The 17,711-nt window shown below is 42.7% G+C and overlaps 1 protein-coding gene and 1 long non-coding RNA gene across 12 annotated transcripts; both read right to left on the reverse strand.

Moving 5' to 3' along the window:
- Window positions 1-138: 138 nt before the first annotated feature.
- On the reverse strand, window positions 139-12,934 carry LOC112265125 (5'-3' exonuclease PLD3). Of its 11 annotated transcripts, none has more exons than XM_024442185.2 (13): window positions 12,575-12,929; window positions 9,590-9,695; window positions 9,409-9,490; window positions 9,269-9,319; window positions 4,928-5,085; window positions 4,536-4,716; window positions 4,323-4,440; window positions 4,048-4,175; window positions 2,496-2,696; window positions 2,185-2,324; window positions 1,646-1,811; window positions 1,437-1,536; window positions 139-1,261 (listed from the first exon to the last, which is right to left on the reverse strand). In XM_024442185.2, the coding sequence occupies exons 3-13, from the start codon at window positions 9,433-9,435 to the stop codon at window positions 1,074-1,076; spliced, it is 1,458 nt and encodes a 485-aa protein (XP_024297953.1). In that variant the 5' UTR covers window positions 9,436-9,490; window positions 9,590-9,695; window positions 12,575-12,929; the 3' UTR covers window positions 139-1,073. The 11 variants fall into 11 exon arrangements, 10 of the variants coding, with proteins under 10 accessions (XP_024297953.1, XP_042151841.1, XP_042151842.1 ...); XM_042295907.1 differs by having other exon boundaries at window positions 9,576-9,695; XM_042295908.1 differs by having other exon boundaries at window positions 12,567-12,929.
- A 4,041-nt stretch (window positions 12,935-16,975) lies between these two features.
- LOC121839090 lies at window positions 16,976-17,289 on the reverse strand. Its single transcript, XR_006078660.1, has 2 exons — window positions 17,249-17,289; window positions 16,976-17,142 (listed from the first exon to the last, which is right to left on the reverse strand). It is a non-coding gene; the product is annotated as an uncharacterized LOC121839090 (long non-coding RNA).
- Between the last annotated feature and the right edge of the window lie 422 nt (window positions 17,290-17,711).

The following is a 17,711-nucleotide window of genomic DNA, read 5'->3' on the forward strand; positions in this document are numbered from 1 at the left end:
CACAGTGGATAAATAAATGTATAATTTGCAAGACTGCATGCATTATTCATGGTAATGAAATAAGATAGAGAGGGAGGATAGACTTACTTATTCTAAACACTTGTGTATACAACTGCTAAAAATGAAATGACAGACAACTGTTTAAATTCAATTTATTAGGGACATTACCACAAAGGAAGAAGTGTGTACAAAATGTGATCAATATTGTACAGTAACAGTGCACGCCAAATAATACACAGTGCAGTGCTTTTAAACACTTAAGTACTTTGACAGTTGTTGTAACATTCTCCACTGTACTACTCATATTAGACCCTCCACGCAGTGCAAATTCCAGAAAAAGAAATTCTGGACTTAATTGTACACATGAAATCAGTTGCTGCACAATCCTATGGGAAACATACTAGTTTTAAAGCTAGGATTCAGAATGATTGAATTAAAAAAACCTAGAGTCTAGGCTGCATAGAAAAACGAGGCACAACACACCAAACATACATTATAATGAATAAAAGGATCAAACCAGCATGCCAAGAAACATCAGTCCAAACATTCAACACGTAATATAGCAACCTCCCTGAGATTCACTGGGATTTATTCCTGAGGAGTTGAAGCTGATAATGCCTTATTGCTAACACACAGGCTTGTCTTTTGATCATTGATGTGATAGACCCATTGACGCTGCAGAGGGCAGCATCGTTTTACACACCTGCTACAGTACATAACTCCTGCTACTCCTGCAATTATTTATTTTTTTAAAGTGCTGCAATTTAAGAAATCATCCCAGAAACACCTGCTGATTAGAATACATTCCTCCCCATGCTGGCTTGGAGGACACAGGCCCTGTAACATTCTAGAGTGGGGGTTCCAAACTCCAGGCTTCGAGTATCTCAAACAGTAGACTTTTGTATTGTAGCCCCAGACAAGCACACCAGATTGAACTTGTCAACTAATCATCAGGCCCTCAAGGAGTTGAATCCCCCCCAAATTTACCAGAGGCTACAGCAAAAATGTGTGCTATTGGGGGGGTACTCCAGGACTGGAGTTGGGAACCCCTGGTCTAGAGTGTAGTATTGTATCTAACACACCATTTTGAGGTCGGTGTGCTGGTGGATTGGGGTGCTGTAGCCGGAGTCCCAGTCCCTTTCGAACACGGCCTGTAGTTGTGCCTGGACCGTAGGCTCCACTGACTGGGCAGCCGTTTGGTTCACCACCAGAGCCGATCCAGCAGTGTTCACAAAATAGTCTCCAGACCAGTTAGAGGTACCTGGTGATCAATGGAAAACACAATAACGTTGCATTTTATAGTGCATGGGATCTGACTTTGTAGGTTGTGCATAACGTCTGAGATGTTACCTCTGGTTTTAACATCAGCAATTGTTGATTGGCATTTTACAGTAGCATGACTGGTGCACGTGTTATCTAGGAGAGAGTGGAATCACCTATGTAGGCGACCTTGTCCGTCACCATGTACTTGTTATGGTTGACCCTGGCAAAGGGGATTTCTTTCTGCTTGGGATTGGCTGGCACAACAAAGAGTTTCTGTGAAACAGTGAAGAAGAGTTTAATATTTAACAATTGCTCTTGTGGAGGACCTTACCATATCAATGATGATAAGTAAAGTGCATGAGTAGCGAGAGGTCCTACTCACCACCTGGACATCCAGCTTGGCCTTGGGTTTCTGCATTGAATCCAAGGCTTTCAGGAAGGGGATCATGACAGGCGAAGTGCTGGCCCAACAGCTGATGAGCAGACGCACCTTCACCCGCTTCTCGTATGCCACACGTCTGATCTGAGTGTCAATTTCTGCCCAGTACCTGCAGAGGGCGCCACACAGAGGGTTAGGCCAGTCATATGGGCAAATTATTATTTTTGTAGAAAATTGTTATCTTTATTTAACTAGGCAAGTCAGTTAAGAACAAATTATTATTTACAATGATGGCCTACCCCAGCCAAACCCATCCAATGCTGGGCCAATTGTGCGCCTCCCTATGGGACTCCCAATCACGTCCGGATGTGATACAGCCTGGATTCAAACTAGGGACTGTAGTAACGCCTCTGACACTGAGATGCAGTGCGTTAGACCGCTGCGCCACTCGGGAGCTCTAAGCCTTGTGTGCTTTATTCATTATAAACTGAATACATATCGTAAACTTTGGTGAGGTTAATACATTAAAATAGAAGGCTGACCGTTTGGGTCGCGAGAACTCCATGGTGGGCAGGTAGTTCATGACAGCGATGTAGATAAACTCCTGTGCATCCTCCATCACACTGAGAATAGACTGCAGGTCTCCGGTCCTCCCAGCAGCACAGAAAGATGGTGGAGAACTCTGAAGGTACAGCACAGTCAAATTAAGTATAGTTTTTAGTCTGGTCTAACATAGGACCAGAGAAAAATAAGATGGGGAATTCCATAACGAGACTTCACAAACCGGTACAATTTGTATTATATGATTAAATTATTGGATTATTGAAAATGTGCACGTTGAGTCAATTCTTACCGTCAGATACACGTGGGAGGCTGTGCCGTTGAGTGGTAACTGCAGGGGAGAGTCCTTATTGTAAAGAGTGTTGAAACTGCTGGGCCAAGGGGACGGGATGGGTGTGTCTTTTTGCCCAAGGTACCAGTAGGCCTCGAAGATCTTCCCCAGGTCTGCAGCCAAGCAGCTGCAGTTGTACACCACAGCCCCCAGCTCCTTCACCTAAACAGGAGAACAGAGGACAGACCGAACCAAAGCTACTTTCCCAACACTTGATGTGTACATTTTAGACAATACCCTGACACTCCAAACTTGCAATATAATGTTTACACTTTAAAAGAACAAGGAAATAGGATTACATCCTCCAAAAAAAACACAAGAATAACTTTTCGCATAGTTTAAGGAACTTGTATACCGTAATTGCTGGACTATTAAGTGCACCTGAATATAAACTGCACCCACTGAATTATTAAAAAATATGTATTTTGTACATAAATAAGCCACACATGTCTATAAGCCGCAGGTGCCTACCGGTACATTGAAACAAATGAACTTCACACAGCCTTTAAACAAAACACGGCTTGTAACAAAAATAAATAGGCTTTAACGAAACACGGCTTGTAACAAAAATTCAAACAGTAGCCTACCAAGAAAGTCATTGGTCAATATCTTCCTCCTCCTGTGCACTGAAACCACTGAAGTCATCTCCTTCGGTGTCGGAGTTGAATAGCCTCAGAATTGCTTCATCCGATGTTGGATCGTTTTCATTGTCGCTCTCGTCACTTTCATCCGGAGGCAAATACCCCGCTGAGCTCATGCTGCCCCTTCAACACGCAGCAGTCCAGCCTTTCGAAACCCGTTGATGATAGTGGATTTTTTGACAATACTCCACGCTGTCAGGACCCACTGGCAGACTTGACCAGAGGATGCTCTTCGCCTGCGGCCCGTTTTAGTGAAGGATTTCTCCCCACTTGTCATCCAAGCCTCCCACTGAACAAGGAGCGCCACCTTAAATGCACGATTTACACTGATGTCGAGTGGCTGCAAACACTTTGGGCCATCTGTTTTTCTTCCCTCTGAAAGCTTTTGTTGTCTTTCTGCAGTCAGTTCCTCACGCTGCTGTTTCCAACGTCCTTTCATCGACTCATTAAGGCCAAGCTCCCATGCAGCAGCTCCATTTCCTTTTCCAACAGCCAGATTTATCGCCTTCAACTTGAAAGCGGCATCATATGCATTTCTCCGTGTCTTTACCATGATGAGGGTGACAAAATTACTACCGTAATCAGAATGATGGGATGTTTGAGCGCGCTCGATTTACGTCACATTATGTGACGGTGCTCAGTTTTTTGGCAGCATGAATCTTGTGAAAGCGGGAAAAATCCATAAATTAGCCGCCTCATTGTAGAAACCGCGAGGTTCAAAGTGTGGGAATAAAGTAGCGGCTTATAGTCTGGAAATTACGGTAGTTACATTTTCATTTTTGAACAACACATTGTTTTATTGTTAACTTAAAAAATAATAATAATAATAATATGGGGGTGAGGCTGAGTGTGAAGGCACAGAGGAGACTCACCTGGGTAAGGGACCTCCAGTCCATGTTGGCACTGCCAATGTAGATGTGCTTCTTGTCCACCACCCAGAACTTGGTGTGAAGTACTCCAGTGGTCAAATCCCGCATGTTCACGGCTCTTACATCAGCACCTAAAAAAATGAGCTACCATTATCACCACAAAAAGCAAACAAAGTAATACTTCCTTAATTGTAGTTAGCAGCTTGATTGCGGTCAAATTAACTCATGCAAATTCAATGGAATTGAAAACATAAATGCACGGTCAGAGAACCCCTTACCAGAACTTTGTAATAGATTGAGGTCTTCGTGATGTTGGGACTCTGTTGGTGTATTTACAGCGATGCGGACAGAGAGCTTCCCAGACACCTGAGCTAGCCTATTCAGGACATCCTCACCCTATAGACGAAACAACTGTTTAGACTAAAATAAGCCACAACTGCCCACAGGTTAGAACTGCATCGCATTGCCTGCCAATCACAGAAAACACTCACCTTATCCGCCGTTGGCTCATGAGAGCCTGTGTCTTTGTTGGTGAGCGTCCAATAGAAAGACGCAATGTCCACGCTACTGCGAGCCTCACTAATCAGGTTTAGCCAAGCCTGGTAGATGGATGGGTTGGTGACACTAGAATTGAACTCTAACCCCTCTGGGATGCTCTCCAATAGAACGATTCTGGAAGAGAAAAAGGAAGCGTCATTGTTTTACTAAACCCTTGAACAGTTAAGGATAGCACCTGTTCTGCAAAACATGACAATGGTGGTTAACCACGTAACCACAAAGGAGTTAAAGCTGCAGAATGATAGAGAATGAATGAGCAGAATAAGATGTTTACAGTGAGCACCCAAACAGTGGGAAATTAGACATTGTACAGAGGCCCACTCACTTGCAGGGGTCGGTGCAGGTGTCAGTGAGAGGAAGTGGGAGCTGGAAGCCGGGCTTGTTTGGGGAGGAGTTAACCACGGGAAGCAGCAGGGTCTGGAGGAACACGGCAGCCAATAGCAGACTGACCACCCCAGTGAGACCCAGCAGACACCTATAATACTACACACAGAGATGGCATGAGCATAGTCATGTAGAGGTGACCCTGACCAGACCATCCTGACCAAAGAGGAATGAGATAACGGTTATGGAACTGAGGTTGAATAGAATCAAATCAAATTGTGTTTGTCACATGCACCGAATACAGGTGCAGTAGACCTTACAGTGAAATGCTTACTTACAAGCCCTTAACCAACAATGCAGTTAAGAAAAATAAGCGTTAAGACAGTACTTACTAAAATAAAATGACATAAAACATAAATAAATATATATACACATTGAAAAATAATAAAGTTGAATGAATATATATATATTAAAGAGCAACAATAAAAGAACAGTAGTGAGGCTATATACAGGGGGTACAGGTACAGAGTCTACGTGGGCACAGGTTCGTGGAGGTAATTGAGGTAATATGTACATGTAGGTAAAGTGACTATGCATAGATAATAAAGAGAGAGTAGCAACAGCGTAAAAATGGGAGGGGGGGGGGTCAATGAAAATAGTCCGGGTAGCCATTTGATTAGCTGTTCAGAAGTCTTATGGCTTGGGGCGAGAAGCTGTCATGAAGCCTTTTGGACATAGACTTCACGCTCCGGTACCACTTGCTGTGTGGTATCAAAGAGCAACAGTCTATGACTAGGGTGGCTGGAGTCTTTGGCAATTTTTAGGGCCTTCCTCTGAAACCACCTGGTATAGAGGTCCTGGATGGCAGGAAGCTTGGCCCCAGTGATGTACTGGGCCGTACGCACTACCCTATGTAGTGCCTTGCGGTCAGAGGCCGAGCAGTTGCCATACCAGGAGGTCATGCAACCAGTTAGGATGCTCTCGATGGTGCAGCTGTAGAACCTTTTGAGGATCTGAGGACGCATGCCAAATCTTTTCAGTCTCCTGAGGGGGAATAGGCGTTGTCGTGCCCTCTTCACGACTGTCTTGGTGTGTTTGGAGCATGATAGTTTGTTGGTGATGTGGACACCAAGGAACTTGAAGCTCTCAACCTGCTCCACTACAGCCCAGTCGATGAGAATGGGGGCGTGCTCTGCCCTCCTTTTCCTGTAGTCCACGATCATCTCCTTCGTCTTCATCACATTGTGGGAGAGGTTGTTATCCTGGCACCACACTGCCAGGTCTCTGACCTCCTTCCTATAGGCTGTCTCATCATTGTCGGTGATCAGGCCTACCACTGTTGTGTCATCGGCAAACTTAATGATGCTGTTGGAGTCATGTTTGGCCATGCATTCATGGGTGAATAGGGAGTACAGGAGGGGACTGAGAACGCACCTCTGAGGGGTCCTCCCCATGTTGATGATCAGCATGGCAGATGTGTTGTTACCTACCCTTACCACCTGGGGGCAGCCTGTCAGGAAGTCCAGGATCCAGTTGCAGAGTAAGGTCTTTAGTCCCAAGGTCCTTAGCTTATTGATGAGCATTGAGGGTACTCTGGTGTTGAACTCTGAGCTGTAGTCAAGGAATAGCATTCTCACGTAGGTGTTCCTTTTGTCCAGGTGGGAAAGAGCAGTGTGGAGTGCAAAAGAGATTGCGTCATCTGTGGATCTGTTGGGGCGGTATGCAAATTGGAGTGGGTCTTGGGTTTCTGGGATAATGGTGTTGATGTGAGCCATGACCAGCCTTTCAAAGCACTTCATGGCTACAGACATGAGTGCTACGGGTTGGTAGTCATTTAGGCAGGTTACCTTGGTGTTCTTGGGCACAGAGACTTTGGTCGTCTGCTTGAAACATGTTGTTATTATAGACTCGGTCAGGCACAGGTTGAAAATGTCAGTGAAGACACTTGCCAGTTGGTCAGCGCATCCTCGGAGTACACATCCTGGTAATCCGTCTGGCCCTGCGGCCTTGTGTATGTTGACCTGTTTAAAGGTCTTACTCACATCGGCTACGGAACATCTGGAACATCTGGTGCTCTCATGCATGCTTCAGTGTTGCTTGCCTCGGAGCGAGCATAAAAGTAATTTATCTCGTCTTGTAGGCTCGTGTTACTTTGGCAGCTCGCGGCTGTGCTTCCCTATGTAGTTCGTAATAGTTTGCAAGCCCTGACACATCCGACGAGCGTTGGAGCCGGTGTAGTAGGATTAAATCTTACTCCTGTATTGACACTTTGCCAATTTGATGGTTCATCGGAGGGCATAGTGGGATTTCTTATAAGCTTCCGGGTTAAAGTCCCGCTCCTTGAAAGCGGCAGCTCTACCCTTTGGCTAAGTGTGGATGTTGCCTGTAATCCATGGCTTCTAGTTGGGGTATGTACGGTCAGTGTGGGGATGACGTCTGAAGAATCCCGGAACATATTCCAGTCTATGCTAGCAAAACAGTCCTGTAGCTTAGAATCTGCTTCATCTGACCACTTCTGTATTGAGCGAGTCACTGGTACTTCCTGCTTTAGTTTTTGCTTTTAAGCAGGAATCAGGAGGATAGAGGTATGGTCAGATTTGCCAAATGGAGGGCGAGCTTTGTACGCATCTCTGTGTGTGAAGTAAAGGTGGTCTAGAGTTTTTTTCTCACCTGGTTGCACATGTAACATGCTGGTAGAAATGAGGTCAAATGTATTTAAGTTTGCCCGTATTAAAGTCTCTGGCCACTAGGAGCTCCACCTCTGGACAAGCATTTTCTTCTTTGCTTATGGCATTTACACAGCTCGTTGGGTGATGTCTTAGTGCCAGCATTGGTTTGTGGTGGTAAATAGACAGCTACGAAAAATATAGATGAAAACTCTCTTGGTAAATAGTGTGGTCTACAGCTTATCATGAGATACTCTACCTCAGGCGAGCAAAACCTTGATATTTTCTTCATATTAGATTTTGTGCACCAGCTGTTATTTACAAATAGACACAGACTGCCACCCCTTGTCTTACAGGAGGCAGCTGTTCTATCTTGCCGATGCATGGAAAACCCAGTCAGCTGTATGTTATCCATGTCGTCTTTTAGCCATGACTCGGTGAAACATAAGATATTACAGTTTTTAATGTCTCGTTGGTAGGTTAGTCTTGATAGGAGCTCATACATTTTATTATCCAATGATTACACGTTGGCTAATAGGACTGATGGTAGAGGCGGATTACCCACTCGCCGTCGGATCCTTACAAGACACCCCGACCTACGTCCCTTATTTCCAGAAGTTATTTTCAGTCATAAGAGACAGTGGCAGAAGCATTATGTACAAAATAAGTTACAAATAACGTAAAATAAAACACACGCAATAGCACAATTGGTTCGGAGCCCGTAAAACAGCAGCCATCTCCTCCGGCGCCATTAGTGATCGAAATCACCATAAGTCCCATGAGAGTTTGTCTGTTTAAAGGACTATTTTGCCCATGTAATTCAGTGGTTGTTATTTTCAGTGGTCCCTAGTAGACACATTCACACACAAAATTGAGTTTCAAAACTATGCCTGAGTAGATATCTAGCTTTGAATGTCCTGACCAGTCCTGATGTTCCCAATTGCCAGTTTGAGTCAATTCCTACAACTCCCAAGATTCCCCTCTCTCTAACTGGGTGGAATGGACGACGTGTGGGTTGAACTTGGTTCAACGTGTAGGTGTCAAAAATGCTTCAACCTCTTCAAAAAATAATAATGTTCCTTGAGTTTTGTCGGAGTTTAGAGTGAAGAAAAGCAGCTTAACAGCCATGCTCAGTGCTCGCTCATGTTTCTTCAATGAGCAGCCTAAGCAGAGCCGTTGCTATGGATACTCAGACACACGCAGAGCCATCATGAGCAGAGCAAGCAGTGCTCAGGGAGCGGGTGACATAGAGAGAGGAGCAGCTAATGGATTTTAATAATTATTTCAGGCAGAAGCAATCTGGCCTGGGGAGGGTAGGGCCTGAACGTTGCAGGCATGGGTAAGGCTCAGGCAGGGCTCTATTAAACATTGGTCACAGAAGATCATTTGAATTACATGCCCAACGTAAGTTGTGCTGCTTTCTAATAATCACTGGCATAGAAGAGCAGGATAAAAGTGTAAAGTGTTAAATGCAACTTTTTGACACACGGGGTGTTTCGTTAGCTATGATGCAACTGTATGCTAAATTATGATATGCGTAGTGGAATGACTAGAAATACACATGAAAATTAATTAAGGGTACATTCCCTTTTAACTCACAACCTTGGCCACTGACTAATCATCTTTTTACACCATTTTCATTAGGTTGCTTGGTAAATGTCATTAATATTGGATACCATCTGTGCTTTCCTGCAGGACTCTTCTCTCCTCGACTCCACATTACACATCTGCACCAGAAGAAGATATTAAGGAGTTTGAAAACTGAGACACAAAATTCCGTCAAAACGTATGACAACAGTACTGACAAAAACCTTACCTTCTCGTAGGGAATATCAGAAATCATGGTTACAGAGTACTGTCTCTTTTGACAAAGTTCTTCAGGAAGCTCAGAAAAGGCTCTAAACAGAACAGAAGAAAATTACATCAAATCATTTAAGAGCCAGCTATAGTTTTTAATTCTAGTCCTTTAGCAGACGCTCTTACCCAGAGTGACTTACAGGAGCAATCAGGGATAAGTGCCTTGTTGTTTGTGGTTGAAGTGACAGGAAACGTGTTGAGCTGTATCTCTATGGTGCCTGATGAGTGACCTTACTCACTGAGCCCCTATATGACAATGAATGGTGGAATACAGTACTCTCAGTCAGTAGTGTTATTCCACCGACGACATACTATCGTCTCCACACTACCTCTGCTGCCCCCCACCCCCCACCCCCAATTCTGTCAAGACCTATTCATAATAAAGAAAGTTCAAGGTGTCATTAACACTATAGAAGAATGACTGACTTCAAAGCTACAGGCCAGGAGTGTTTGCAGGCAGGTGTTCAAGATAATGCACAGGCCTATATGGTGCACACTTTACATACAGTGCACACTTTACATACAGTACATGCAGAAAGTATTCAGAGCCCTTGAATTTTCCAAATTTTGTTAAGTTACCCCCTGATTCTAAAATGGATTTAAAAAATAAAATGTATCTAAACACAATACCCCATAACGACAAAGCAGGTTTTTAGAAATGTCTGCTAATTTATACATGTTTTAAAACAGCAAAACCTTATTTACGTAAGTATTCAGACCCTTTGCTATGAGACAAGAAATTGAGCTCAGGTGTATCCTGTTTCCATTAATCATCCTTGAAATGTTTATACTAATTGATTTAATACCATCCCTACAGTGAAGCATGGTGGATGCAGCATCATGCTTCAGGGATGTTTTTCAGTGGCAGCAACTGTGCGACTAGTCAGGATCGAGGGAAAGATGAACGGAGCAAAGTACAGAGAGATCCTTGATGAAAAACTGCTCCAGAGTGCTCAGGACCTCAGACTGGGGCGAAGGTTCACCTTCCAACAGGACAGCGATGCTAAGCACACAGCCAAGACAATGCAGGAGTGGCTTCAGTACAAGTCTCTGAATTTCCTTGATGGCCCAGCCAGAGCCTTGACTTGAACCCAATCGAACATCTCTGGAGAGACCTGAAAATAGCTGTACAGCGACGCTACAGCGAAGCCCATCCAATCTGACAGAGCTTGAGAGGATCTGCAGAGAAGAATGGGAGAAACTCCCCAAATACAGGTGCCAAGCTTGTAGCGTAATACCCAAGAAGACTCAAGGCTGTAACCGCTGCCAAAGGTGCTTCAACAAAGTACAGAGTAAAGGGTCTGAATCCTTATGAAAATGTGATTTCCATTTATTATTATTTATTTATTTGTACAAATTTGCTAAAATGTCTAAACCTGTTGTTGCTTTGTTATTATGGGGTATTGTGTGTAGATTGATGAAGATTAAATTAATTTAATCCATTTTATAATAAGGCCGTAACATAACAAAATGTGGGGGGAAAAAATCAGGAGGCCTGAATACTTTCCGAATGCACTGTATCATTTGACAAACAGCACGAGATACTCCAGAGCACATCTTGTGGCTTGACATTTAATTTGTGGTACGCATTTCCTATGCTCATGACTCCAATAAAATAATACGCCATTTCTGGACAAAATGTTCCAGAAAAGCAGAAGCATCTTAGATACGCTTAAACATATCAGTTTCTGAGGAGAAGTTAAATGAGCTGTTTCAGAGCTGTAAGTCACGAGTGGGAAGCCTCGACTGAGGGCAGGGCTCTAGTGACTATGAATAGGCTATCAAGCTGTACGAACTTAAAGGCAAGACGTTAACAGAATCATGTTGACCATTGTTTGCTTTGCTAATGACTGGTTCTCAAAGACACAAGTAACAAGTGCTTTTAGTCAAACAAATGGCATATTGTTAGTGCTAAATTCAACAAGGAGCCTCACAAAACATTGTCTTGTGGCTGGCCTAGTCTATCTCTTTGTAAGAATAACTACATTTGTAGGGTAAATACGAGGAAGAATGCTTATGAGGCGAGTCAGCGTTAGAGAAAATGCTACTTATTTCAAACTTTACCCTTAAATGGTTATCTTCAATGACCATGTCATTATGGAAGATAAGATGGCTACATTTGGAGCTTGCCCCATGGTAATTGGCATTGAGTCATAGACAAACACAGTTATGCGTAGGTCCCCATATCCATTGTACAGTGAAATAAAGACTTGATAAAACATATCGTTTCAGATTTTGTGTTTATGTTCCTCTTTCTCCCTTGTCAGTAAATTGAGTGTCGTAACCACCAATTGCCTATGCATATTGAAAGTGTTCTGTGTGGAACACCTAGAGTAGGCCTATGAGTCAATTTCCTGTTTTTATTTGCTGAACTTGTCAATCAATTAGATATCATATTGCATGAGTATTGCAGCGGTTACATTATAGCCATAACATTGTTGCAACCAGTGGAGTTAAATACTTAATTAAAAATACTTTAAAGTACTACTTATGTAGTTTTTGGGGGTATATGTACTTTACTAAATACATTTTTGCCAACTTTTACTTTACTACATTCCATAAAGATAATAATGTACTTTTTACTGCATACATTTTCCCTGACACCCAAAAGTACTCATTACATTTTGACAGGAAAATGGTCCAATTCACACACTTATCAAGAGAACATCCCTGGTCATCCCTAATGCCTCTGATCTGGCTGACTCACTACACACAAATGCTTCGTTTGTAAATTATGTCTGAGTGTTGGAGTGTGCCCCTGGCTATCCGTCAAAAAATAATAATAATAATTGTGCTGTCTGGTTTGTTTGCTTAATATACTGAATTTGAAATGCTTTATACTTTTACTTTTGATACTTAAGTACATTTTAGAAGTTCCATTTACGTTTGATACTTAAGTACATTTAAAACTAAACACTTTTAGACTTTTACTCAAGTAGTATTTTACTGGGTGACTTTCACTTTTACTTGAGTAATTTTATATTAGAGTATCTTTGCTTTTACTCAAGTATGACAATTAGTACTTTTCCCACCACTGGTTGCAACAATGTTTCGATGTTTGGAGCGTGCCTAGATGATCAAAGGCTATATAAGCGAGTAAAACAACAAGACACTCACATCCATACCTGAAATCATGCGGCCAGGTCTTGTGAAATCCGTCATGGATTAAATTACCGAATGTAAATTATCGTTAATGTTTTTACCGGTTACATTAGGCTATTGTTTTTAACAACTAAATGTAGATAAACAAAATGCAATTGCCAGAATGAAAAAATACCAGAGCATATACTTTACAAATTGGCTACGCCGTCTCGAGCGTGTGGTCATATGACCAAGCCTAAACAACCAATGAGAATCCAACCCAACGTCATATGTGAGGCATCGCATCTAACGCCTGAAAGTAGATGCCTTACATACTGATCTTGACAAGGATGCAAAAGTGCCGAGTGAGGTTGTCTTCTGCACGGTTTAACCAATCCAGTAAATGTGGAGGAGTTAAGATGGACGTTAACGCCAAAAGCGGATAGTCGCGTCACAGACTCTCTTTCCATTTCCCCTGAAAACCGGTACATCTCGATGTCGGAGACTACATTAATAAAAATGGTGTAAGACCTTCAATGGCGCTGTCCACGCTAAGATGGCCTTTGGGCCACTGGAGGCTTCTATCATACTCTATGGCTACATCAAACCAAAAGCCCCTCATTGTACTTGCCATGTAGTTTGACAACCAAACGAGGGCGCTGTAAGATCATAGCAAATCCTATTGGGTTTATTAATTTGATCTGATTATACTGATTATGGTAACAATCCACAAATACTGTGACTGATGCCAAAAGCAGGTGATGCCCAGGCCTACAATGAATGGGTAAGTCCCTTTTGTAGTGAAGTCCCACTGTCATGTGCGCAGGTATTTTTATTTTTGTCACATAGCCTAGTCACAAACCCGATAGAAACCCCCAACAAGCACAGATTAATGTTGATCATCAACAATATGCATATTTATGCTAATAATGGAAAAAAATAACAATCTACATCATCATCACACATACGCACACACACACTGTTTACTTTATTTTATCATAAAGTGTTGTGTAATTTGCTGCGTCTTTCAGTGCTGTGAGGCAAGGTGCGGGAAAACGAAGCGGTAATAACGTCCCCAAGGAGGGGACAGCCGTTGAAGGGCGAGGCCCTCGGGAATTGTCGCTCATCCAGGATACGATCAGGTGAATAACTCCTCTGAAACGGTCGCTCATCCAGGATACGATAAATAACTCCTCCCGTCATGCCAAGAAATTCTACTTTCTCTATGAACTATTCTGTAGGTATGGACATGGTCCATATACTCGATTGCGCTTGGACCAGTTATAAATGTTTCGATAAAAAAGTAAATATATTTATAAATAAATAAGCATAAGTAAATAATGATCACTTGCATTTGAAGGAAGTGACGTTTGATAATGTAGCCTATTGTTTCTTGCGTTGCGTTTTTCCTTGCAGGCTAACTGCCAGGCAAACGTATTAATGAAAATGTTTTTAATCATTGGTTTAGAATAGATACATTTTATTGTGTTAAAAGTTAAAAGTCATATATTCAAATATTTTGGATTTTTTTTTAATGACAGCCCAGAGACTGGCACCAAAACGGGCACCAAAAAAAATGTGCCTACTGTTTTTGACTGTGTCTGTGTGTCAAAACTAGACTTATCTATTCTGATATAACTTCCCGTTCAAGGGTTGACCTGACATTTGTTTAGCCAATGGCAAACCAGACTCACTCCAGGTTAGAAAGACATACTTTTTACAAAGTAGGCTAGCCTAGGGCCTAGCCTAACCCATATCAAACACCTGCTATTGTAAAGGGAGATTTACCTGCTTAGCCTACCTGTCCAATTCCTTCCTGATGGAAGAATGTATTTCGTAGGCCTTCAGTACAGTTATTCAGACCCATGGTATTAAAATAACACAACTTGCACAAGTGAAGGCCTATTATGATCAAAAGGATGTTTATTTTCAGATAACAAATTGTAGCTTACAAATCAGAACAATGATGTACCAAATTAATCCTGAGGTGTATTGTTTCCAATCAATTTAATATTAATAATATATTTTTATTTGTAAAGTGCATTTCCCATACCCAATGCGCATAAGGAAGAAAACTAAACTCAAACTAAATTCAGCAACTATACATTAAAAAACAAGCACAATACATCAAACCATTACCTACCTACTGATACAAAATAAACTTTGCCATTTACTAGTTGTAAAACTTCTAATAGTTTGCCTAATTTCAGTTTATCTGACAAAACAAGCAAGGCGTAGTGTGGAGAATCATTGTACCATCTAACCGTTGTGAAATATATTTTCAATAACCCAAAATACTTTATTTTCAGCTGTTTGTAGCTGGTGTACCAAACCGAAAGTATGCAAAAACTAAACTTAAGAATTGAAAGCATAGAAATATCGCACATAGAGCAGATCTACCGCTTATGTGACTTGCTTTCAAGTAGATCTATATCTTAGATTTCTATGTGAATTTGGTTGAGTCACACCAAAAAATTACATATAAATTAAGTTGCCTCCCTTACATGTGTAGGTAGCGCATTCCAGAGCTGAGGGGCCACATGTGAGAAGGCTCTGTCACCCATGCTGCACTGGTTTGTTGCTTGTGTAACCAGGCTGTTTGAGTCTGATGATCATTGTGTGTGTGCTGGGGAATAGTTCACTCATATGTATTTAGATGCATCACCCTTTAGAAAGGTAGAATGTGCTCATCTTGCTCTGTGCACTCTTAGAGCCAATAAGCACACGCTCTGTTGTGTTGCAATTAAGTTTTAGGAAGTTTAACTGCATCCATCTCTTGATTGCATCTAGAGAGTCTGTCAGTTTAGTTGTTACCGTTACAGTATCCCCTTTTGTCCTCACATATATTTGTGTGTCATCAGCATAAAAATGAAGGTTTAGTCCAAATCCTATGATTAATATACCGAGTGGCAGCATGTATATAGAGAACAGGAATGGACCCAGAACAGAGCCCTGTGGGACCCCTTAATATGACACTAAATATGTTTGGGCTTTCCACAGTAGGCCTACCTACTGTAACCACATGGTGCCAGAAAGTCTGAAAGAGGAGGGATGGAGATGGTGAATTTGCTGAAGATTACTAGTTCCTCTCTGCAAGAGATGGTTATCCAGTTGTTTAGGTAAAGTTGACTTGATGGATGCCTTCTCACAATGTAAAAATATCCATAATCTAGGCTGAAGACTAAAACTCAACCATTAGGCTCAAACTGTCTACCTTCCTCAAGAACAGTGTAGTTAAAAAGAAACACATCCACTGTCAAACTCCCCCCATAACTGATGCAATATCCTAACAGATGAAAGGACACTTTATTAAACTTTTTTTTTTTACTGGCAAATAAACCCCTCTTTGCAAAGCTGCTTCAAAAGAAATCTCTGACTGACCTCAGGAGAGAAAAAAACCTGTCAAATTTTTGCCTTTTGGTGGTTCCACAGTGGTACATGTAACCTGGTTTATGTAGGTGGCCTCTGCAATGTGTACACTATTACAATAGGCTCTTTGCACATGCTAGCTCAATTAGCTTGCTTGTTTGTGGGAGCAGTATGACTGTCCAGCCCAAATGAAAAGCATGAAAAGCATACTAAGTACACTCTGGAGACAATGTTGACTTTGTGTTATTAAAAGCCTAGGATTGGTGTCCGGGCAGCTATTGTTGCACCTATAAACAGTGAAAAAGTCCTCATCTTTTCCTTTTTGGCTTGACATTTGCTCTCTATCCAGAGTAGGAGGAGAATGAATGTCAATCTGTGGCCCTTGAGGTGTAGATTCAAGTTCTCATGAATGTTTATTTCCAAACCATTGGGTCAAATGGAGTTCATGCGTAGAGGGCAGGAGAACCCAGACATCAAATACCCAGAATATCAGAGGTGATGTCACCAGACAGAGGGATAATTAATGAATGTGAAAGGCACAGGTGAGTGTGGCAAATGGGTGAGGGGAGGGGGGGTTACCATGGAGACTTCCATTGTTGCGTACTTTTTCTTTTATGACAGGGTGAGTCAGACCCCACTTGCTGGCATAAGGCTATAAAAGCTGGCGCAATTCCCCTCAGTAGGGGGAAATTTCCCCTGCATGCATGTCCTTTCCCTGTATGTGACGTCACACCTGGCAGAGGGAGCCTATACCTTTTCCCCCTCTCTCACCATTTTCTTGTTTAACTTGTGTTTTTATCTGTGCCTAACACACCTGGATCTGTTGGGAACTGCCCAGCCAGCCTGTAACACAGCAGATCATGTCAGACTCGCAGTGACCACCTGACCAGAGACTCATTGTAGTACTCATACCTTTGGTTACTGTTCCTGTTTTGGTTAATGAGTACAGACAGTGCCAGAAGTTGTAGTTGATGTAATTTAGGACACTTTTCTTGATGCATCAAGTAAAACGTACCTGTAATTGTGTCAGGGTTTACCAGAATTGGAACCAGAAGCAGACCAGGACAAGGTGAGTATAAAGATGGTGAGTATTTATTAATTAATGAGAACGTGGAGGTAGATAGTTCCGGGTGGAGGAGCGGGCAGCGGAGGTGTGTTGATGGGAGTGGATAGGCAGATCCAATGGATAACAACACACTGGCGACGAGCAGACATGGATGGGGTATGGGTTCCGGGTGAATGGCTGTAGACAAAACAAACGGCGGTAAGTTAAAGGCAAGCAAGACGTACAAAACAATAAAACAAAACAAACTCTATAAACTGGAGGCTGGTTCGTGGGCACAACATACTGTTCATGGCTAACGATCCGGCAGGGAATGGATGTCAGGTCAGAGCTTTTGAAGGGGAGAGGTGATGATCAGGACAGGTGTGCAGATTACTGATGGGATACAGGTGCGGGTGAACATGATCTCCCAACAAGCTAATTCGCCCGGCAACCAGACAGGGTGCGTTCCAGGACACCGGAAACACACTCCAGGACAGAAACACAGGCAAACACAGACTCAGGAAGCGGGATTCGTGACAGTACCCCCCCTCCGACGAACGCCACCGGGCGGACTACCTGGAGCGCCAGGGTGGAGGCGGTAGAAGTCACAAAGCAGGTCGTCATCAAGGATCTGACGCCGAGGAATCAACTCCTCTCCTCTGGACCATATCCTTCCCAATCCACGAGATATTGGGAACCTCGACCCCGCCGTCTGGAATCCATTATGCGGCGCACCGTGTAGGCAGGACCACCTCCGATCATCCGAG

The sequence above is a fragment of the Oncorhynchus tshawytscha genome, linkage group LG13 (assembly GCF_018296145.1).
Source record: "Oncorhynchus tshawytscha isolate Ot180627B linkage group LG13, Otsh_v2.0, whole genome shotgun sequence".
Taxonomy (NCBI): domain Eukaryota; kingdom Metazoa; phylum Chordata; class Actinopteri; order Salmoniformes; family Salmonidae; genus Oncorhynchus; species Oncorhynchus tshawytscha.